Below are 24,514 nucleotides of genomic sequence, written 5' to 3' on the forward strand. Positions count from 1 at the left end.
AATATTGGTCTTCTCTGTACCCAATCTGAGATCTTTAAACTATACAAAAATGTAAGAAAACTTAGCTTGAAAACATTAAGTGCAAAATATGAATGGCAGAACAAAATACACTCAATGTTGAACTTTTCAGAATAGATCTAAGGATCTCTATCCTCAAACAGCTCCAGTGACCCAGTTTCAGTTGTGATTTCTTATTGTCTGTGTAGTGTTTACACATTCTCCCTCTGTAGGCATTGGCTTGCTAGGGTCCTCTGGTTTCCTTTCACACACAGGGTGGTAGTTGAATTGCCCTGTGTAAATTAGAAGCAGGAGTGGACAGGGCAGAAGAGTTACAGAATGTGGGAATGGGTGCTTGATGAGGAATCTGTGGGATGGTGTCTGAGACCCATTTCCAGACTCTGCGAAATTTCAGAATGCTGCAGAATTCTGCATCCAAATGAAAATTGTTTTGGGATCAGTATTTAAAACCCTTCTGCCAGAGCTGGGAACCACTGTTGTCACTTCCATGATTTCTGTTGAATGAAAATTGTTCTTCAAATCTGCGACATTATCTGACTTCTAGCCAGACTACCATCACTAGCTGCTCTAATCAAGAGCAGAAAATGGAAACTCAGCATGGTGGCAGAATAGCTGGAAAAAGAAACTGTCAATAACTTGAATCCATGATCTTTCATCACAAATGTTCTGATCATTTGTTGAGGACAAAGCTTTTTGGGAAATGAGAAATGTTTCTTGTATAATTTGGACTGCAACAGCATATTTGATGAAAAATAATCCAGAGAATTAGTTTATAATAACATTTTCATTCATATTACAATCTTGCATTAATCCCATGAGGAACTTAGGCACAAATAGAAATCTGAAGAATCCAATTGTTTACCTACCTTTATTATACTGTATGCATATTACTATGGCCGCATTTTTCATACTTGTTCTTTTCCCCAGTATCACAGCATGCTGGTGTAGTGGCTAGCTCAACACTTTACAGTACAGGTGACCTAGGTTCAATTCCTGCCACTGCCTGTGAGTTTGTATGTTCTTCCCGTGACCACGTGGGTTTCCACCCAGTGCTGTGGTTTCCTCCCACAGTCCAAAGACTTACTGGTTGGTAGGTTAATTGGTCATTGCAGATTGTCCCATGATTAGGCTCGGGTTAAATTGGGGGATTGCTGGGCAGTACAGCTCAAAGGGCCGGAAGAGCCACTTCTGCACTGTATAAATAATAAATATCTGGACAACTATAAAACATTTTTACTAATCTCCATATTCAGAGCTTTAAATTTTGCTCCTGTTTTAAATCATTATGCATCTTCCACAGCACGTTCAAACTTAATTTGTTTCTAATGAATCAGATATCTCAGTATGTGCAAGGACGTTTTCTACGGATGGAAATAATTTTTACTGGAGTGGAGAAAGTGTCTATAAGCACAGGAATGAAGAATGAGAATTATTCTGTGCCCAGCATACCATGGATGTTCTGGTAATTCATTCCGCAAATACTTGGCACACGAAACAGAAGAATAAAAGAGTCCATTTCTCAGTACACGTGTGCATATGTATGTGTAAATATACAAATAAAATTATTTTCCCTTTTCTTACCTTAAAATAATATCAAACAGAAGCCCAACCAAAAGAAAGCTAGACAATAACTTTGTCAGGCAATTACATAATCAACATACTAGTAAAAACAGTAGTACTAGTAAAAAACATCAATTCCAAATCTTGCACTTAAATCTATTTTGGAATAAATCAATCAATACACAAACATTAAGGGGAACAAATTTTTATTGGCAGCAAAAATATTTGCGAACAAGTTCCCTTCTCCACACCTTCCTCAAACACATCCACAAACGTCTGGAATTTGGTTGTAGACAGGCACCCAAACACACCGGTATGTAATGCTAACATTTATTCTAATAAAGAAATCTTCAATATATAATGCATCCCAAGACAAGTTTACAGATTTAGTTAAAAATAAGCCGATCTTCTTCAGATCAAATTTGAAGTTACATTTGCACACCTTTTGCAACAGAAAAAACCTCATTCTGCAACTAAGCTTCAGATTTCCACTATTGGATTGAAAGTTAATACGTCCCGGCAAAATATAAATTTACATTTTCTTAAATCTAATCAGTGTAAATTGAAATCAATAATTCTCCAGCGCTTTCTTTTCATATTTTTACAATTTACAGGGTTGCACTCTACAGCTAACACATGCCTACAAGAAGCATAAAGTATATTTTGTCTATGAAGATAGATCAGTATTCAACTCGTTATTAATATACAATGAACAAGTCAATTTGGAATGCATGCTACTGATCTGTACAGGATAAATACTCCACCCAAACATAGAAATTATCAATAAAGTTTTCAATTTTATTTTTGAAACATGTCAGAATGCTGGGAAAGATAACTGGAAAATAGGTGTGCAAATTCCACTTGTGCTTGCAGTGTCATTGCACAGACAGAGATGCCAAGCATTATATTTGGGGGGCAGGGTCTTGTCTTGGTGTTCCCAAAGAAAAAAAAAGGGGGGGGAGGGGTAGATTATTATATGCATTTCACCCTTTGCCCTTCTCATAGCAAATACATACAAGTGTCATTCAATTATCTTTACAAAACTAGGAATGGGAGCAGCTCCCTCGGTGACCTATAAACATTAAATTGTAGAATGCTAGTTTCTAAAAATCCATAAAATTGAACTATTCAGAGCAGACTCACTCATACGTGGGTAATTTTGATAGATCTTTTGCAGAAATTCTGATTCTGAGAGCCACAAAGCACCAACCAGCACCACATATTTCCTTCCGAGATGCATTTTCAGCTTTCCACATCACCAAATTGCTTGGCTCATGCAGTCCAATATTTATGATTTCAAACCCAGTTGCACCACTCAGACTAAGGAGACAATTAGGCAAGATTGCAAACCAAGGTCTACAAGCTTGTTCAATTGCCATAAAATCTGTTGATGTCTCCCTCTATCTCTCGATCAATTTAAAAAGGGGCCATAAATAGCATTTATGTTCTTAATTTTTGGTCAGCTAGCAGTTACATATTGTAAATTTACTTTTAGCCTGCAAGTGTTACTCAGCAACTATTTTAAAAAATAGAGCCATTAATTTCCATTAGTAAAATAATTTCAACCACTGGCCATAAAACCAGTTCTTCCAAGTAGTGTCCTGAACCCTTCTGTATAACATATAAAAAGGCACATGGTGAGGAAACTGCTCCCACTCAAACTCTCTCTCACAAACACACACACACACGGCTGGTCATGCAGAGACTTTCAGAAGTGGAACGGATTATTTATGCCCTGACAGTTGATTGGTCAGCCACTCAAGTCCATCACAAAGACCATCGCCACTAGTAGCACATGTTGCTTGGATGTACCAAGATCTGGAGTGCATCTGGAGTAATCCTAATTTATCTGTGATTTCTGAAGCAGTCATTGCATTGGGTAAATCCTGAAAGAGGAAAGAAAGTTGAATGAAATAAAACTAAAAGAATAATGATAGGAGGCTGACTAACAGAATAATAGTTCAGTTTTCTACATTGTTCCAAAACTGCAAAGCAGCCTCTCCTCAAACTCGAGGATGTGGTAACTCTATCATAAAAAAACAAGCACTTTTACATCTTTCAAAAGTATCTAACCATTCTCTGAACCTCACTTGTAACCACCAGCTCACATACATCAACCAGGACATACTAGGACAAAAGTACCAGTTGGATCTTGAATTACCTGTTTATTTGCAAGGACCAATAGCACAGCATCTTCCAGCTCTTCCTCCGCAAGCATTCGAGTCAACTCCTCCCTTGCCTCACTGACACGCTCTCGGTCATTGCTGTCAACCACGAATATTAGACCTTTAAACAGAAAGCATGGTGAGTTCACAAATGGACTGCTTAGTTGATGAATTATATTCACTACACAAGAGTAGCTAAAAAACAAAATGGTGAAATCGGCATTTGGGGGCAAAACAAAATCACTTGACACTCCACTTTCTTAATTACTGTGGGGAAATGAAAATCAAGGCAATCAACGTGCTTTAAAATCACCATTACCCATTCCCCAGCACCATTACCCATTCCCCAGCAGTATTAATAACTATAACTTTAATAAGACATCAGGAAAATACACTCCTTTCAGAGTAACAGATTTTATAGCCAAATGCCCCTTTGTGATTCTATTTCTAAAGTTTTAATGTTACATCTACAGTTGAAGTACCATCTCGTGATGTGCAACTCTCATTATCAGCAAAAAATACTATTAGTGTCACAGAGTCCTGGTGTTGTCCTTATTGGTGTAATGGCATTCAGGACTGTTTTGGACAACGCTTGTTTTCAGAATGTGTAAAGTTGAAAGATGCAAATCTATACCATTCTTGCTGGCTGGAGTTGCTCAGAGGTTGCCTAATCTAAAACCATAAGACTAAAAGACATTGGCCTAATTCTGCACCTTCTACACATCGAATTTACTCTGCCATTACAACATGGTTGATTTGTAGGCCTCCGCTAATCTCGATAGACCATGGATTTACTCCTTGGAAAGTTTCCAGGACGCAAGCCTGGGCAAGGATTTTTTTTAAATGGAAGACCGGCAGTTGCCCAAGTTGCAAGTCTCCCCTCTCCACGCCACCGATGTTGTCCAAGGGAAGGGCATTGCCTTAACACTGTTTTATCCCCTTTTGTTAAATCCCTTCCCACCTATGTTCATGACACTTCTCACGATTTGAATTTTTTCAATGATTTTAAGTTCCCTAGCCCCCTCCGCCTTATTTTCACCATGGACGTCCAGTCCCTATATACCTCCATCCTCCACCAGGAAGGTCTCAAAGCTGTCCGCTTCTTTTTGGATTCCAGACATAACCAGTTCCTGTCTACTACCACTGTCCTCTAACGGAATTAGTCCTTACTCTCAATAATTTCTCCTTTAGCTCCTCCCACTTCCTCCAAACCAAAGGTGTAGCCATGAGCACCCATATGGGGCCCAGTTATGCCTGCCTTTTTGTTGGCTTTGTGGAACAGTCCATGTTCCAAGTCTATACAGGTATCCGCCCCCCACTTTTCCTTCGCTACATCGATGACTGCATTGGCGCTGCCTCCTGCACGCATGCTGAGCTCGCTGACTTCATTAACTTTGCCTCCAGCTTTCACCCTGCCCTCAAATTTACCTGGTCCATTTCCAGCATCTCCCTCCCCTTTCTTGATCTTTCTGTCTCCATCTTTGGAGACGGCTTATTTACTGATATCTACCATAAGCCTATTGACTCTCACAGCTACCTGGACCATTCCTCTTCCCACCCTGTCTCTTGCAAAAATGCCATCCCCTTCTCACAATTTCTCTGTCTCCGCCGCATCTGCTCTCAGGATGAGGCTTTTCATTCCAGGACGAAGTAGTTGTCTTCCTTTTTTAAACAAAGGGACTTCCCTTCCTCCACCATCAACTCTGCTCTCAAACACATCTCTCCCACTTCATGCACATCTGCCCTCTCCCCATCCGCCCACCACCCCACTCGGGATAGGGTTCCCCTTGTCCTCATCTACCACCCCACCAGTCTCTGGATCCAACATATAATTCTCCGTAACTTTTGCCATCTCCAACAGGATCCCACCACCAAGCATCCATCCCCACCCCCTTCTGCTTTCCACAGGGATCGCTCCCTATGCAACTCCCTTGTCCATTTGTTCCCTTCCCACCATCTCCCTCCTGGCACCTATCCTTGTTAAGCAGAACAAGTGCTACACCTGCCCTTACACTTCCTCCCTCACCACCATTCATGGCCCCAGACAGTCCTTCCAGGTGAGGCTACACTTCACCCGTGAGTTGACTGGTGTGGTATACTGCATCTGGTGCTCCCGGTGCGGCCTCTTATATATTGGTGAGACCCAATGCAGACTGGGAGAACGTTTCACTGAACACCTACGCTCTGACGCCAGAGAAAGCAGGATCTCCCAGTGGCCACACATTTTAATTTCACGCCCAATTCCCATTCTGATATGTCTATCCATGGCCTCCTCTATTGTCAAGATGAAGCCACACTCAGGTTGGAGGAACAACACGTTGTATTCCGTCTGGGTAGCCCCCAACCTGATGGCATGAACATTGATTTCTCTAACTTCCGTTAATGCCCCTCCTCCCCTTCTTACCCCATCCCTTATTTATTTCCCCCCTCCTTTTTTTTTTCTCTCTGCCCATCACTCTTTACCTGTTCTCCATCTCCCTCTGGTGCTCCCCTCCTCCTTTCTTTCTCCCTAGGCTTCCCGTCCCATGATCCTTTCCCTTCTCCAGCTCTGTATCACTTTTGCCAATCACCTTTCCAGCTCTTAGCTTCATCCCACCCCCTCCGGTCTTCTCCTATCATTTCGCATTTCCCCCTCCCCCTCTCAAATCTCTTACTATCTTTTCTTTCAGTTAGTCCTGACGAAGGGTCTCGGCCCGAAACGTTGACAGTGCTTCTTCCTATAGATGCTGCCTGGCCTGCTGTGTTCTAGCATCATTTTGTGTGTGCTGCTTGAATTTCCAGCATCTGCAGATTTCCTCGAGTTTGCAGCATGAGGACCCATACAGCTTGGAACCAGTGTCGTCGCAGAGCAATGTGTGGTTAAGTGCCTTGCTCAAAGACAGACACGCAGCCTCAGCCAAGGCTCGAACTAGCAACCTTCAGGTCACTAGACGAACTCCTTAACCACTTGGCCACGCGCCAACACGTGGTTGATTTATTAACCCTCTCAATGCCATTTTCCTGCCTTTTCCCCATAACGTTTGACATCCTTACTAATAAAAAACCTAAAGAACCTATCACCTCTGCTGTTTATATACCCAATGACCTGGTATCCAGTTGTCCATGGCCATGAATTCCACAGGTTCACCACCTACTGGTTCAAGAAATTCCCTCTCATCTCAACTTTAAAGGGATGTCCCTCTATTCTGAGGCTGTGCTGTCTGGTCCAAGACTCCCCCTCTGTTGGAAACATCCACTCCACATCCACTATCTTGGCTTTTAAATATTCAATAGATTTCAATGAGATACCCCATCATTCATCTAAACACTGGCGAGTACAGGCCGAACTATCAAACACTCATGTTAACTCCTTCATTCCTGGAATTATTCTCCTCTGGACCCTCTCCAATGCCAGCACATCCTGTTTTAGATAAGGAGCCCAAGACTGCTCACAACACTCTGTGAGGCTTCACCAGTGCCTTATAAATCCTCAGCATTACATCCTTGTTTTTATATTCTAGCCCAATTGAAATGAATGTGAACATCATATTTGCCTTCCTTACTGCTGACTCAACCTGCAAGTTAACCTTTAGGGAATCTGGCATGACTCAGGTCCCTTTACACCTTATTTTTAAATTTCCTCCCCATTTACAAAATAATCTATGCCTTTATTCTTTCTACCAAAAGTGCATGCCCATACACTTCCCTACACTATATTCCATCTGCTGTTTTTTTGCCCATTCTCCTAATCTGACCAAGTCCTTCCACAGTCTCTCTGCTTCCACATTACTCGCCCTGACACCTATCTTCACATCATCTACGAATTTGGCCATAAAGCCATTACTTCTGTCATCCAAATCATTAACATTTAACGTGAAAAGAAGTAGTCCCAACACTGACCCTTGCAGACACTGGCAGCCAACCAGCCAATCTTTATTCCCACTCTTTGCTTCCTGCCAATCAGGCAATGCTCTATCCATGCTAGTACCATGGGTTCTTACCTTGTTAACAAGCCTCATGTGCAGCGCCTTCTCAAAGGACTTCTACAAATCCAAGTACACAACACCCACTGACTCCTTTGTCTTTCCGGCTTGTTATTTTGTCAAAGAAATCTAATAGATTCGTCAGGCAAGAAAACCATGCTGACTTTGGCCTATTTTATCATGTGCCTTCAAGTACCACAAAACCTCATCCTTAACATCTTCCCAACCACTGAAGTCAGGTGAACTAAATAAAATTAGGTGTTAAATAACAGATTTATGCACATAAAAGATGCCTAATCTCAAAAGTAATTGAACTAGATTTGTTTATTTTGCACTGAAGCACTGACTGATCCTCAATGATAACACATTTGCAGGCTCAGACCCCAATGCACAGATCGTACACCAAAAATGCATGAACAGGAAATGGAAGTCAAAATGGCAACTTTAATGTCAATTTGCCATTGGGAATTTTATGTTCTGCAGAGACCGACTGTCTCAGTGAAGTTTGAACATTATTCCTACTTGATAGCAAATAATTCATACCTTGTGTATTCTGGAAATAATGACGCCAAAGGGGTCGAATTTTGTCTTGACCACCCACATCCCATACGGTGAAGCTTACATTTTTGTATTCAACTGTTTCCACATTAAAACCTGCAAAAAAATTAGATGTGGAGAAGGATGCAATAGAATACATACTAAGTTTAAATCAAAGCATATACAATTCAGGGGAAAAGGTAGTAATAACTATTTGTTCTGTAGCTAATCTTTTCCCACCATATGTTTCAGTTGTTACAACTTCAGCTTTGAAAGTGGCTAAAATAGGATAGCCTCTTCACCAAGGTGATGGAAAGTTAGCAAAGATCATAACATGCTGATCAACAAGATACAAATTAGTATTTCTTTTGCAAAGTAGTTAAGATTCCATCAAAAGACAGGCAGCCCCGGGTTAGGAACGTCCAACTTACGGACAACTCATACTTACCAATGGAGGGAGGAGAACGCCACCCACCATTTTAAGTCAGATCATGACATCATCCACCTTTTTAAGTCGTTGCCATTAACACTGTGTTGAGAGTGTAGCTTTCTATTTGGCTTAAATATTTCTTAGCAAGATTCACCCTGACCCTCCCCCCTTTCCAGTCAGCACTGCCCCTACTTGTTCCATTTAACCAGTCTCAGTGCGGGTGGATTTTAAGACCCGGGGAAGCAGAGGACTGCTGCTCGCGGCTGCTGCTGAATTTTGTTTTATTAAGTATGATCATGAACAATAGCCAGATCAGAAATGCTGATCAAGTCAATTAGTTCCTACAGAGAACTCTGATAGACCAATCAAATGGTTCACTGATCAGCGATAGAGCATAAAACTCGCAGTTTTCTGTTCTGTTGATGAAAAACGAATGCAATTGAAAATAAAGTGGAAATAATAAAGCGATTGGAAAGAGGTGAAATGCCATCAGTCCTTGGAAAAGCTTTAGGCTACAGTCAGTCAATGATCCGAACAACTTTAAAGAACACAGGTAAAGGATAAAGTGAGAATAATGGATCATATGAAAGGACCTGCCCCGATGAAAGCTACAATTATCACTAAACAACGCAGTGGTTTAATTAGTGAAATACATACGTTTCTTAAGTGTTTTATATGCATAGGAAGGTAAAATATATACTATATACTAAGACAAACATTTGACTAACTGACACTAAATAATACCAGATGTACCTGCTCCAACTTACGTACAAATCCGACTTAAAGACAGACTCAGGAATGGAACTCGTTCATAACCCGGGGACTGCCTGTAATAGATTCCTAGAGCACTGTGGTCACTAACAATGGGAAGCACTCATTTCATATAATTTACCAAATCTTGAACACTGATTTGACTGTACAAGCACAGTGAACTGCCAGAACTGTTAATCATTTGGTTCAACAATAGCTTCCAAACAAAACCACAGTGCTAAGTTTAAAGTGCAATTCAACTTTTACTGTATACGCTAAGTTTTTACAAGAACAACGAAACAGCAGCCTAAATTCTAATTTGAAATTTTAATTTGCACTTTCAAAAAAAAATCCCAATGCATTAACTGGTTTAAACTGCACTAGAAATTGGTCTGAGATAAACCCTGCAATTTAGTGCAAGCTTAAATTTTAGCAGCTCACAAGGCATTGGTAGATTAGATGATTGTCATTTGCACAAGGGTGCTATTCACAAGCTTAAATTTTAGCAGCTCACAAGGCATTGGTAGATTAGATGATTGTCATATGCACAAGGGTGCTATGAAATTCCTTGTCTGCACAAAGTTTACTGAACAAACAGTATTCTAAGGTAGTAATAAATATAGCAATAAGTGGAGACCAGCAAAATACTGCTGCTTCGATATGCTCTCAGGCCCGGGGTCTGCCACCTTAACTCAGCCACATCGAATTGCTTCCAAGTACGCCACAGTAATGGCCAAACATTGGCTCACCGCCCCCCCCACTCTCAGGTCTGGGGCCTAACACATCTGTCCTACACCTTCAAGACTTCAGTGCACACTGCAAAAAATGCCAGGTCATACAGGCAGTTCAAAAGTGATTGTATCCAAGAAAAAGTGTGATTAATGCAGTAATTTATAGTTTCGTTTGCTACCAGAAAATTATTGCTGTTCGTTCAGAAGCTCCATCTTAAACCCGAACCTCAGAGGGTGAATTTATATCCAATGTTTCTCTCCAAGGAATTTCATAAACTGAGGGTAAACCATGTGCTCCAAGAGGTGTCACTTTTTAGTTGAACAATGGGTTTTTCAACCTGTTGCCCACCTGGGGCTTCGGCAAGACTGGGAATGAAGGATATTTGGATAATGGCAGCATAGTTGAGGAGACCTTCAAAGGTCTTTTACGAGGGGACAATATTCTGGTTTTCCTTTCCATTGTCTGGGAGATGGACCTTTGGATGCTTGTACCAGGACTTGGATTTTGTGGTTCAGCTGGAAGGTGGATCAACTATACCCCTTCCATTAACCATCAATGACTATATTACATTTTTTGCTGGACTCACCATTTAAGTGCCCATAATGCTGTTCTGTATCATTTGAAGTGTGATAAAGTTTTTAGTTTGCCTTGTATTTAGTTAACTAACTCCTGGTCACTCACACCAAACCAGTTTTTTAGTAGAAAAGAATCCTTTCATGGGCTGTGCATGTCCCAACTGGCTTTGCAACATTTTTTTTCCCAAAAAATGCAGTAAAATGTACAATGTCTAGGGTTATTTGAAAAAGCGCACCCCCAAAGTGGATCAAAATTGTCAAAGTTTGACCAGTTTGCAAGAATGCTTATTCCTAGAACTGGTACACATTGTGCCCATTAACACTCAAAAGCCAGGACAGCAGGCTGGTCCAGCAAAAAGCATTACTCCAGGGATCTCAAGATTCGAGATTGTTGAACATCATTTCCTACATACAAATGTAAAAGAGATTGAAATAATTGCTACTGCAGATGTGATGCAGATTTTTAAAAAATGAAAACACAATAAATATAAATACTCAAGATGTTGGAGTTGATTACTTGGAGACAAATGATAAAATAGGCATGGTTTCCTCAAGGTAAAATCTTACCTGACAAATCTGGTGAAATTCTTTGAAGAAATAACAAGCAGAATAGACAAAGGACAATTGGTTGATGGTTACAAACCCACAGTATTATTGGAAGGATTCTAGCATAGCATGGATAAAGCAGTGGCTGATTGGCAGGAGGCAAAGAGGAGGAATGAAGGGAGCCTTTTCTGACTGGCTGCCGGTGAATAGTGGTGTTCCACAGGGGTCTGTGTTGGAAGCGATTCTTTTTGTTATATGTCAATGATTTGGATGATGGAATTGATGGCTTTGTGGAAGTAGAAACTCTACAGAAGGACTTACACAGATTAGGTGAATGGGCAAAGAAATGACAGATGGAAATACAGTGTCAGAAGTATATGGTCATGCACTCTGGTAAAATAAATGAAAGGGTTGACTATTTTCTAAATTGAGAAAAAAATACAAAAAACTGAGGTGCAAGGGGACTTGGGGGTCCTTGTGCAGGATTCCCTAAAGGTTAATTTTCAGGGTGAGTCTGTGGTGAGGAAGGCAAATGCAATGTTAGCATTCATTTCAAAAGGACTAGAATATGAAAGGAAGGATGTATTGTTGAGATTTTATAAAGCCCTGGGAAGCCTCACTTGGGAGTACTGAGAGTTGGTTTGGGCTCCTTAGAAAGGATGTGCTGAAACTGGAGAGGGTTCAAAGGAGGTTCACAGAAATGATTCCAGGGTTAAATGGCTTGTCGTATGAAGCGCACTTGATAGCTTTGGAGATGTTTTCACTGGAATTCAGAAGATTGAGGGGTGACCTCATTGAAACCTATCAAATGGTGAAAGGCCTTGATAGAGTGGAAGTGGTGTGCATGTTTCCTATGGTGGGAAAGTCTAAGACCAGAGGACACAGCTTCAGAATAGAGGGGCATCCATTTAGAACAGAGATGAGGAAGAATTTCTTTAGCCAGAGAGTGGTGAATCTGTGGAATTTTTTTGCCACAGGCAGCTGTGGAGGCCAAGTCCTTATGTATATTTAAGGCAGAAAATAGATTCTTGATTGGTCAAAGCATGAAGGGATACGGTAGGGTGGGGGTGGGGGAGAGACAGAAGATCGGAGCTGAGAGCAAAATTGGATCAGCTATGATGAAATGGCAGAGCAGACTTGACAGGGCAAATGGCTCTTGTATCTTATGACAAGATAGCTTATATAGATTGATTTTATGTCTATAAATTAACACTTGGCACAGGAGTGTCTGCACATAAGGTGACAGGAAATGTTAAAGGAGTGGTGGCGTAGGTTAGTGGGTGGAGTTGTTGATCAGTCTTGCTGCTTGGGGAAGTAACTGCTTTTGAGTCTGATGGTCCTGGCGTGGATGCTTCATAGCCTGCTCCATAATAGGAGCGGGACAAACAGTCCTTGAGCAGGGTGGGATCCTTCATGTCCCTTTTCCAGCACCTTTCTGCATCTATGTCCTTGATGTTGGGCAGGCCGGTGCCGGTGATGCATTGGGCAGTTTTGACTACCTGTTGTAGAGCCTTCCTGTCCACCGTAGTGCAGTTCTGTACCAAGCAGTAATGGAGCATGTTAGGATGCTCTCCACAGCATATCTTTAGTAGGATACGAGTATAAATGTCCAAAACCAACTCTCTTTCTCAGAAAGTAGAGGCGTCAGTGAGCTTTCCTGATTGATGTGTTCTGGGACCATAAGGTCATGCAAGATGTGAACAGTTTCAAACTCCTGGGAGTGCACGGTTTCTACTGCTGTGCTGCCAATGTAAAGAGGGGTATAAGTGGTGTGAGTTCTCCTGAAATCAATAACCATCTCCTCTGTCTTGTTGACATTCAGAAAGAGGTTATTTGCCTGGCATCGTGTCTTGAGCTCTTCCACCTCCTTTATGTAGACCGTTTTATCAATGCTGGTGATGAGTCCCACTACTGTTGCGTGATTGGCCAACCTGACAATGTGATTATTTGTATGTTTGGCCGTGCAATCATGTGCGAGAAGAGTGTACAGCAGTGGGCTCAGCACACAGTCCTGGGGGGCATCTGTGTGGAGGGTGACGGGGAAGGAGCAGTAGTTGTGCATCCTGAGTATCTGAGGTCTGTTGGTTAGGAAGTCCAATGCCCAGTTGAACATTAAAGTGTTTAGATCAAGGAATAGGACTTTGTTCACTAATGTCTGTGGGACAACAGTGTTGAATGCCAAACTGAAATCCAGAAACAGCCTGAAACGTTGACATCTATGGCTTATTCTTTTCCATAGATGCTGCCTGAGCTGCTGAGTTTCTCTAGTATTTTGTGTGGTGTTGCTCTGGATTTCCAGCAAGTCTCTTGTGTTTAAGAATCAAAAGAGATTTGATGAGCATGACTGTGTAAGTTGTAGGGATACAAAAATAACAGGGAGAATGAGATTGATGGGATTGCTCTGGAGAGTTGGTATGGAATAGATGGGCCAAATAGCTATCTCTGATACAATACATTAATAGGCAAACCATAATAATTCTTACTAGCTGAATGTGGCTAAAAGCAAATCGTACAATGCTAGATTAGGTACATCATACAAATCGAGTTTCAATTTTTTGCATACCAAAAACTTTTCCCCATTTCGAAGCCTCCTTAGCATTAGAGAACATGCATTCACTGGACAACTTTTGAATGTATCTTATGGATTTTGGTCCGCTGATCATGAAAATTACTATGAAATTCCCCTATTGTGCACCATTTAAAAAAAAAGACTGTTTGTTATTTTAATTCATAATTCAAGTCAATTAAAATGTTCTCCGCAGTGCAAGCTGAAATGTTTTCTACCTTGTCCAGGCATGGCTGCACATGCTTAAGCAGGGCAAGCAAATTTTAGAAAGGCTATATAAACATCACACACACATCATTTTATGTATTGTGTTTACTTGAGTACTGGTTTGCGATCATGTTTATGCGCACGCTGTACACACATAGCATGTGTGTACTCAAAGTAATAGCATTTTCATGGGCATTTGTGACAGCAAAATGTTTCACCAGTCTTACATCAGCTGTGATACTTGGCCTTATTTGTGGAGAGTATAGACTTGAATCTCAAAGACTGAGCATGACTCCTCTTATTAAGAAAGCCAATGAGCCCTATTTTCTGTGTAAAATTGGTGACCAAGACAAAGCCTTTGTTGTGCAACTTGTGTTGTCAATCATACAGCTTAGCTTCAAGATCACAGTGCATGTTGCACTGCATTTACAGCTGTTTATACGTTTGCGCTGAGGTATTCACAAGTCAATGCCCTTTGCTGGCCCAAAGACACAGCAAGAAAGATCATGCGACAGACTGCTACTTCTATCTGACCAGTGTGTCTGGTTTCTCTGTTAAATCAAGAAATCCATTGAATACCCAATCTCCCTTCAGCCAGGGACCTGTGCCACATGATGATAGTCTTCCAGTACTGAAGCCACCAGAGACATGGAGTCTAGAAGAGGCAGATGAAGACACCGTGATGCACGAGCCAGGAATGGAAATAGACACTGATACAGATTGTGAACACATTATGTTGAGTGAGCCTCATCTGATCACTCAATCAGAGTTAAATGACCAGGTCAGAAACCTGAGTTTGTCAAAGGCAAAAGCAGAATTACTGGGTTCAAAACTGCAAGGATGGAATCTGGTGTCACCAGACACATAAAATTTCCGTGAAGGATTTCGATATTTGAGACAGACGTTTCCAAGAATAACTGATGCCAAGATTAAGGCAGGCATTTTTTTGTTGGTCCACTAATCAAACAAGTCATCAATGACAGACAATTTGAAAAACTTCTAGTGGGACTGGAGAAAATCACATGGAAGGCATTCAAAGTTGTTGAAAATTTTCTTGGCAACTACAGAGCATCAGACTATGTGCAGCTGGTTGACAACATGCTTCATGCATACAAAACTATAAATTACAACATGTCACTAAAGATTCATTTTCTGCATTCCCATTTAGACTTCCTTGCAAATTTTGGCGCTGTCAGTGACGAGCATGATGAAAGGTTTCACCAGGACATTGCAGTCATGGAGAAACTGTATCAGGGCAACTGGAATCAATCAATGCTGGCTGAGTATTGTTGGACACTTATACTAGAAGCCTCAGACACTGAGTACAAATAAAAATCATTAACAAAATATTTTTAGCTTAGTTGAACTATTGCAAAGTCTCAGCACCGTTATGCAATTAAATGCATTATATTCAATAAAAGTTAATTTGTTTCTCCAAATTCCTGTGATAGATGTAGTCTGAAATTATCTTTGTGTTCAGCTTTGTAACCACAAAATATTTCTGAGAAAGCAACACTTTCGGCAAAATTTGCTGTCCAGTGCTATCATTCAAATGACACCTTTTGCCTCAGAAGTTATAGTTTGGTTCAATATTAAGAAAATTCTAGCTTACCAATAGTAGGGATTGTTGTCACAATTTCCCCAAGTTTGAGTTTATATAGTATTGTGGTTTTGCCTGCAGCATCCAGTCCCACCATGAGAATGCGCATCTCCTTCTTGCTAAACAGCCCTCTGATTATTGAAGCGATGTTTCCCATGGTGCTTTTGGTCCAATTAATTAATCCTTAAAAGAAAAAAGTACCTCAAGTTTACACCATAGTAAATGAGGATATTTCATTCCCTCTTGTTACATGGCCTGTGTGATCAAGATGCACGTAATGCTTCATTCAATATTCCTCAAAATCATAGTTCGACAACATGGAAATAGCACCTTTTGCAGACCAAGTACCCTTTATTCTAACCCCATTTTATTCTGCTCTGTTCATGCTCCTGAGTCTCTTCAGATTATACTCCACATTATTACACTCCGGGTAGGCCCTGCTCAGCACTAAGCCACTAACACCAATATTTTAAAACAAGTAGCTGCACATCTCCAGCTCTTTAATAATTTCCAGCTTTCTCACCCCCAACTAGTTCATTTCCCGAAGAGATTGAAGCAAGTGAGTCTCCCCCCACCCACACTAACCTATATTTAAAAGAGCACATACGAGAGAGTCCTGACCAGCTGCATCACCATCTGATACAGGACCTGACTGTAAAAGATTGTGAGGATTGCTGAGATGATCTCTCTTCCACCCGTCCAAGATAATTATATCAGGAGTGCTGTGTGTGCAGGGCTTTTAGCATTGCCAACGATCCCTATCATCAGACAGAAAGTACCTAGCATTAGACAAGAACTGTTAGGATGGGAAACAGCTTCTTCCCCCCTCCTACTGAACTAATAAGCCTACTGAACTCCTGGCCACCACCCAAGTAGTACTCATCCAGCACCCCATCTCCAATCCAGTTCTCAGATTAACACTCAAGGAAGCATGCAAAGGTCCCGTCCTTACCAATCTTCATTGGATACATGGAATGTTTTTCATCTCAATGCAATTCATGATGCACTCACTACTTTTACTGGAGAACTGATGTGTGTAACAGCACTACAAAATCTCATCACACTCCCCACCTTTTGCATCTACCATGGTATACTTCCTCCCACTCTGCCAGCTAAGAATCATTTTGTTTTCCGTTTGTTGAATCAACCCTCCAGAGATGCTTCCCAGTGTTCTTTTCCCTGAACCTTGGATTTCCCTTCTCCTGCTCAGATCCTTTAACTAACTTCCACATTCATTCAATGTAATCAATTATAAATCTGTTCCTTTCAATGTGATGCCACCAATACATATTTCTCCCTTTTCAACACCCAAAGGGATCTTTCTTTCCAAGATACTCTGGTTCACTCTGACATCTCAATCAATTTCCCAGTACCTTTCTGTAAGGCTTACATGGAGTTGTCATAGCTGTCCTTGCACCTTCTTGCCTTCGCACCATTCAAGATGCCAAACACTCCAAGATGAATCACCGATTCACTTGAATTTCTTGCATTTGGTGTGGTCTCCTTCACAATATCAAAAATAACTCAGATGGATTACCACCTTAAAACTTCTCTGCTCTGCTTGCAAGCTTTACCCCAAGATTACAAACATCCATTGCTTCACATCTCTATAGTACTCCCAACTTGACACTTGCCTTTAGTCTAGTGGTCACCAACCTTTTTAAGCCCAAGATCCCCTACCTCAGTCTTAGTGATTACCCCAGATTGATCAGTTACACGCATGCGCACTGGGGGCAGAAAAGACCAGAAGTAAAACCCTACAACCCGGAAGTAGAAATAATGCATAAACACCAGGGTACCCACCCGTTTTTGCACCGCGGACCAGTTTAATATTGACAATATTCTTGTGGACCGGCTGACGGGGGTGGGGGTTAAACATGACGGGAATACAGCGATACTCGAAGCAGGTTCCTTATGTCCAGTCTATTCCACCACTTAGTTTTCGTGGCTCTCGGCACTTAGCTTCCGTCCCCCTTGCTCACGTTTTTTTCCGCTGAAAAAACTCAGTGGGTTCGTCTTTAAGTGCAGGGTGCTTGGACTCGAGGTACCGAAGCAGTTTTGAGGGCTTCATTGCCTCATTAGACAGCCTCCCAGCCCGAAATCCAACCTCTGCCCGTCTGCCCGCCACCAGACCCCCTGGCCAGGTGCGGCTGGTCATGGGTGGGGCGAGAGGACAAGGTCAGGGCCGGAGCTCCCCGTACCGGGGCCGCGGCCGTCGCAGTCCAGAGAGAGCAACCGACCGAGCGAAGAGAGCGACAGGCCCGTGCCCACCACCCTTGTAGGATCTATAGGCCGACAAAAGTTTGCTTCAGTAGATCACAGCGAGGTAGCTGCTCTGATACTTATGAAACGCTGAGCCTGAATTAGGTCGTCTGCGATTATTTTAGCACCGGGTTCCCCATGAACATTCAGTGTGGTGAACAGGCTCAGAGGCGGTGCCCATCTGTCCGCGCTCTGGGCCAGTAGCATTGGTGCTTCTCGCCAGCTGCACGAGGCGAACACTGGCGCGAGCGTGTCACTGCATTTAGGTGACTGATGACCTCATGTGGCAGTGACAGGGAATGAGGAAAGGTGCAAATAACTCATTGTTTTCTTGGTTAGGGACCACTGAAGTACACTGTGTAGTGCGGGGGAGCTATGCGCTTGCGCACTGGGCAGAAAGAATGGAACTAAAACCCCGCAACCCGGAAACAATCTCTCAATAGTATTTGTGTATTTATTTTTCATTTCTTTTTCGGGATCTACTGGGAAAGTCTCAAAGACCGAACAGTCGATCGCGATCGACGGGTTGGCGACCACTACTTTAGTCTTATACATTGTACTGTACATCTCTTTGGTCTTTGTTGGAACACATACACTGACTACCCAGATTAGCGCTCCAGAGTTATATCAAGAAAATTATTTCAGATGCTCCCTCACACAATTCAACATATATTCCATCAATTTCTGATGCTTAATCATCTTCTATTTACACCTCCTTTAGCGATATTATTAATGCCTTTGTCATTCCCTTTTCTCTCAGCTTCATTAGCCCTTATCATTTCAATCTTAGCTTTCTCTGCGTCTTAACATTGGAATTTTTATATCGAAAGGACAAATGAACTGTTAAAATCTATTTCTTCATTTAGGGCACGACCTGACCTTTGAACATCCAGTATTTTCATTAAAAAAATCAGAAGCCACATCACAAGCAAATTTCCAGATCACACTCTTGAATTTATTCCTCACATTTCACTTCATAAAATAAAATCAGTTTCTAAATCTAGAAGAAATTGTAATTGGTTTATACTTGAAAAATTAGCCTTTGACATATCATTCAATTGCATGGCATAGATGATCCTGGATTCTTCATGACCACGATTGTTCTTGGCAAGTTTTTCTACAGAAATAGTTTGCCATTACCTTCTGCTGGGCAGTGTCTTTACAAGACAGGTAACCCCAGACATTATCAATACTTTTCAGAGATTGTCTGCCTAACATCAGTGGTTACGAAATCATATAATCATAGAGAAGTACAGCACAGAAACAAGCAATTTGGCCCACCTGGTCCATGCTAAAACCATTTAAACTGCCTATTGCCAATGACCTGCACTGCAACCACAGTGGTATCCCTACCATCCATGTACCCTCCAAACTTCGCTTAAATGTTGAAATCCAGCTTGCATGGACCACACAGAATTTGTGATATGCACCAGCTACTCAAACACCCATATACCACCTGCTCACATGGCTTCACCTGACATTAATCAGGGGTGGGGGGGGGACAAAGCAGGTGCCACATTTTGCCCAAGGGTGACCTGCAGGCTAGTGGAGGGAAGGTGGAAGCAGCACCTTACACTTCCTTTGGTAGAGAAATATTTGCACCCCTGCAACCAACATAGGATAAATTTCTGCTCTCTTTTTTTCTGGATCCATGATTATATACCTTGAGTTAGACAATTTCTGCAAGGGTGATCAGCAAAAAATGTAAAAAGTGGATTTTTACTAAAACTGCGCTGCATCTCTTGTAGGATTTCAGTATCTGCATAATCTCTTGTACAGGTGGCCCCTGCTTTTCGAACGTTCGCTTTACGACAACTCGCTGTTACAAAAGACTTACATTAGTACCTGTTTTCGCTAACCAAAAAAGATTTTGGCTTTTACAAAAAAAGGACGCCCGCTTTATACGTGTGTTTATCCCGAGAAAGGCTACAATGACCGTGAAGCCTTGTGCGGGCAGTTGGTCGTGCATGTGTGTACATGCGTAGGCGCCGTTTTTTTTCTCCAAATCGATTTTGGCTCGCTGTCTTCTCAAGTTTGGTAAGTGAAACTACACCGTACCTACAACATTTCTACTTTATATAGGGTGTATATTTATCATATCATTTCTGTTTTTACTGTATGTTAGTGTTATTTTAGGTTTTATGTGTTATTTGCTTTGATTTGGTAGGTTATGTTTTTTTGGGTCTGGGTACACTCAAAAATGTTTCCCCATATAAATTAATGGTAATTGCTTCTTCGATTTACAACATTTCAGATTACTAACTGTTTCATAGGAACGCTTTACCTTCGGATTGCGGGGGAAACCTGTATCTCACATGCAACATCATCTTTAGAGCTACCACTGGAGCCAAAATCAAAGCAAATAAGGAGGATGACAGGAGGCCCGTGGTGGTGAATGCTAAGCTATCTGACATATGTTATAAAATCGTTGTTTTACAGCAACAGTGTTTTAAATTTCTATGTTGGCTGTCTGGGCCTACAAGTAAACATACTCAACAAGATCTCAGGGTTAACTGGTAAACCACACAATATTGAATAGAAAACAAGCAGAATTTTGAACAAATCTAATTTGAGCACATTTTAAAAGCATGGGAGAGGATTCAAAACCTGAGGCAGAGGCAGGCAAATCTACAGATGCGGAAAGTGACCTTGAAAAGAGATTATATAACTCGTCATTTGTTTCAACTGCAAAGGATATTAAGCTTGCTAACACCTTGAATCAGCCTAAGGCAGTGGCCAAATAAGGGTGGAATGCAATGAAGTTGAACTACATTCCTAATGTTATTTTCCTATGTGAAATGCTGGCACTATGACTCACCTGATATTTCATTCAAGCAGCCATTTTCCAATTGTAAATCGTAGGTGCCTGTTACAGGCTATCCAACTGGTAAATGCCTCATCAAGTTACAGGATACCATTATAAGACTGCTTCAGAAATACAAAATTTAGAATATACTACTTGCTTACAATGTTATACTAAATTAGACAATTATTTTAAATCAACTATAATTAATTGTAATCTGAGTACCATACAATCATCTATTAATTGATTTGTTAATGAAGATGAGTGTTCAGTGCCATCTCTCAGCCTCTCACTCGCTGAGAGAAGGTCCTCACCTTTGAATGGTTTCTCTCTCTCTTTCCCTCGATTCTGTCAGAGGATGGTGCCGAAGTACTGCGCCTGCGGTTTATGGACTGAACTGAAGTTCACTTGGACTCTCCTAGTGTTTAGTTTTTATATTCTATGTTTTTGCTTTTCCTTTCTTGTTGCTGTTTGTGCGATTTGTTTTTTTTTCACATGGGGGGGTGCTTGATGGTCTTGTTGCCATTTGCGCTTGGGTGATATTCGTGTTGCTGTTTGCGCAATTTGTTTTTTTTTTGCGCATCAGTAATGTTCTTGTTGCTGTTTTCGCTTTTTTTTGTGCATGGGGGTGATGTTCTAGCCTTATGCACGAACTTTTTGCACATGGTGATGTTCTCTTTGCCATTTGCATGAGGGGAAGATTGATATTTTTCTTTGAATGGCTTCCATGGTTTTCTTTGCTTTGTGGCTGTCTGGAGAAGATGAATCTCAAGAGTTGTATACTACAAACATAAAGTACTTTGATAAAAAAAATGTACTTTGGATCTTCAAAGTAAATTTATTATGAAATTGAATATATTTCACCATATACCTTGAGATTCATTTTCTTGCAGGCATTCACAGTAAATACAGGCAGTACAATAGAATCAATGAAAGACTGCACACAACAGGGCAAACAACCAATGACAACAAAAGAAATAACTCAATAAGCAATAAGTATCAAGGACACAAGATGAAGGGTCCTTGAAAGTAAGTCCTTAGATTGTGGTAACAGTTCAATAAGTTCAATGTCGTCACTATTTTGTATTTACAAGGTTACAAAGATCTGACATATGGACATCTCTATGTACAAACAACCTAACAACCTTTCATATTATTAAATCTAAAAGCCTGATGTATGCATATATTTGTTCCTACAAACATAAATTAGAATGGATTCTTTCTTATCAGCCTTACGTGCTTTTGATGTCATTGATTACAATACACCATATAAAGTGTACTTTCCAATTTACAAATATTTTAAATTTAAAACAGAACCCATTCAATACCCAGGGAGAGCCTGGACACTTGATGTTCAGAGGACGTACTGAAATTTATACCCCAAATTCATGAAATTTGAACACAATTTGACAGTGAGAAACTTAACAATTTCTCCACATGCCTTGACAGATTAGTTCTTTCCATCCTCCACCTCCAAAGAAAAACTGTGGGGAAACAAATACTTTATCCTATTAAATGCAACCTCAAGAATGATGGCACACTCAGGGTACAAGAATATGGGCAAACATTTCTTACCTAGAATTCAAATTATCTGCCAAGTCCAGCTAAATATAGGCCAGGGAGCCTCACATAATTAGTAAGGAAGCTATTGGAGAGGACATTGAGAGACAGGAGTTATGTGCTTTTGGAAAGGCATTATCTGCTTAGGGACAAGTCAGCTGGCTTTATAGATAGTAGATCATCCCTTACAAACTTGATCAGATGTTTGAGGAAGTGACAAAAGATCTTGATGAAGGTAAGGCAGTTGATGTCATGTGAACGAACTTCAAGAAGGTTTTTTGTAAGTTCTCTCATGATAGATTGATTCAGAAGATTAAAATGCGTGCGCGTTTGGATTCAGAACTTGTTTATCCAGAGGAGGCACGAAGTAGGTCTAAAAGGCTGTCATTTTTTGGGCCTGTGCCCACGAGGATAGGTGCTAGGTCCTCTGAGTTATATGAATGATTTCGATGAAACAGCACAGTACTTGCAAATAGGTTACTGCAGTACCAGTGGAATCAGGCAGTCGGGTGGAGTTTGAGGCTTTTTAATAAACATACGAATATGAAGGGAATGGACGGGTAGAAATGATACACAGGAGGGCGCTTGGTATAAATTTGCATCAAGTCAAACAACGTCGTGAGCCAAATAGCTTGACCAGTACCGTGTTCTATGTGAGAAAGGGATGAAGGGCACGGTGAAAATCGCCTCTGTGCTTCTATCAGTTCTATATTTCCAAAAAACATACTTTATTCATAAAAGGTGGGCAATATAACGAGGACACTATCTCCTTGTATTCAAACCCAATACATTAACCACTTTAAACAATAGACCAACTGGTCAGTCCATCACTGTCCGGCTGGTTGTGGGAGATGCCCAGGGAACCGATTGCATCCCCATCCTTCACCCCGGCTCTGAACCCTCGCCACTGGCGGTGGGCTGAGTGGTGACCGGAGAAACAACCACAACCCCACCCTACCGGGCCTTGAGGCCGGCGGATATCCGGGCGGCGCCCTGGACCTAGGCCTTCCGCTTCCACTTCCCTTCCTCTGGCGTATATGCTCTCTATCTTTGGGAAGAAAACACTCCCACCCCTGCTCCGCTCCAACACCCCCACCCTCCGACGGTCCTCGCTACCTCAGCTCACCCCACCCGACTCGAGGACCGCAACGAATGCCGGCAGGGAACTCACCGCCAGCGAGTTCCTCACTTCACGCTCTGCCGATGCCGTCCGGGAATCCGCCTGCCACAGCACTCCACTTCCCGACTGCGGCTACTCTGCCGACGCGCTGACGTTACACGCACGCACCCCCGTCAGCGGCCCAAATCACCAATCAGCGGCCGGGTTGCCAACGGTTTGTGGACAACGTGTAGTGGTTTGTGCCAACCCTTCCGTTAATGTTACGTGTTGGTGCACAGTCGTCTGATCCACCCAGCTAAAGGAAGGCTTTATAATAATTCATAATTATATAATAATTTAGCCAAAATGCCATTTTAATTTAAGGTATTAAAACGTTCGCAATTCATTTGATATTACTTTAAGGATGTGTGGAAATTTTATAACAAACTTGCTCAAGTTCCTTCCCCAAAAGACAAGGCAAAACATACACATGTTCTATACAATTAACAAGAAAAAATAATTATGGGTCATCTGGCAGAATGCCTTATCGCCAGATCTCACCAACAACCACCAAGACCTTGCCTGGCTGTCGGGTGAGGGAGGCCATCCCAGTCAGATCCTTCCTGCACGCTCAGTGCATCATTCCCACCGCGGGGTGACTGCAGTGGAGCAGAGGTTTGCGACGAGGGTGTGAACAAAGATGAAAAGGCTTATGTCATGGTTCATCCCGAGCAGCTGCGTGACGGACGATTCTGATCTACGGACTGTTCCCAGGGACTCACAGAAAAGCGGGCATCAAGTCCTGCTAGCAGATCTTCGACTCGGTAAGAGACTCCCGACGGTCTGCCCGGGTCTTGTTGGTCTGTCAGCACAGCGAGATATCCGTAGGTGAAAGCTGCCAACTTGCACATTGCAGGCTGCAGGAGGACATGGTGAAGGACGCGCACTGAAGCTTGGTGCAGCCACCGCAAGGGCTTAGTGGGGAAGGACCAGAATTTCGGGTTCTGCTGGGCTACTGGATAGGGAAAACCCAAAGTTGAATCGTAGTAATGTACCACCCGGAGCCACATGTGTGACAACAGTGCTGTTGCTTTTAAGAAACGTAATTGAACACTACGTAACGCCTTGTACGCGAATGAACG

General features: G+C 41.8%; 1 protein-coding gene across 1 annotated transcript; it reads right to left on the bottom strand.

The window, feature by feature from the left end:
• Positions 1 to 1,894: 1,894 nt before the first annotated feature.
• On the bottom strand, positions 1,895 to 23,596 carry LOC132384550 (ADP-ribosylation factor 1-like). Its single transcript, XM_059955718.1, has 5 exons — positions 23,445 to 23,596; positions 15,661 to 15,831; positions 8,249 to 8,359; positions 3,740 to 3,864; positions 1,895 to 3,464 (listed from the first exon to the last, which is right to left on the bottom strand). Exons 2-5 carry the CDS (start codon positions 15,803 to 15,805, stop codon positions 3,303 to 3,305), a joined length of 543 nt encoding a protein of 180 aa, XP_059811701.1. The 5' UTR covers positions 15,806 to 15,831; positions 23,445 to 23,596; the 3' UTR covers positions 1,895 to 3,302.
• Positions 23,597 to 24,514: the final 918 nt, after the last annotated feature.

The sequence above is a fragment of the Hypanus sabinus genome, chromosome X1 (genome assembly GCF_030144855.1).
Source record: "Hypanus sabinus isolate sHypSab1 chromosome X1, sHypSab1.hap1, whole genome shotgun sequence".
Taxonomy (NCBI): domain Eukaryota; kingdom Metazoa; phylum Chordata; class Chondrichthyes; order Myliobatiformes; family Dasyatidae; genus Hypanus; species Hypanus sabinus.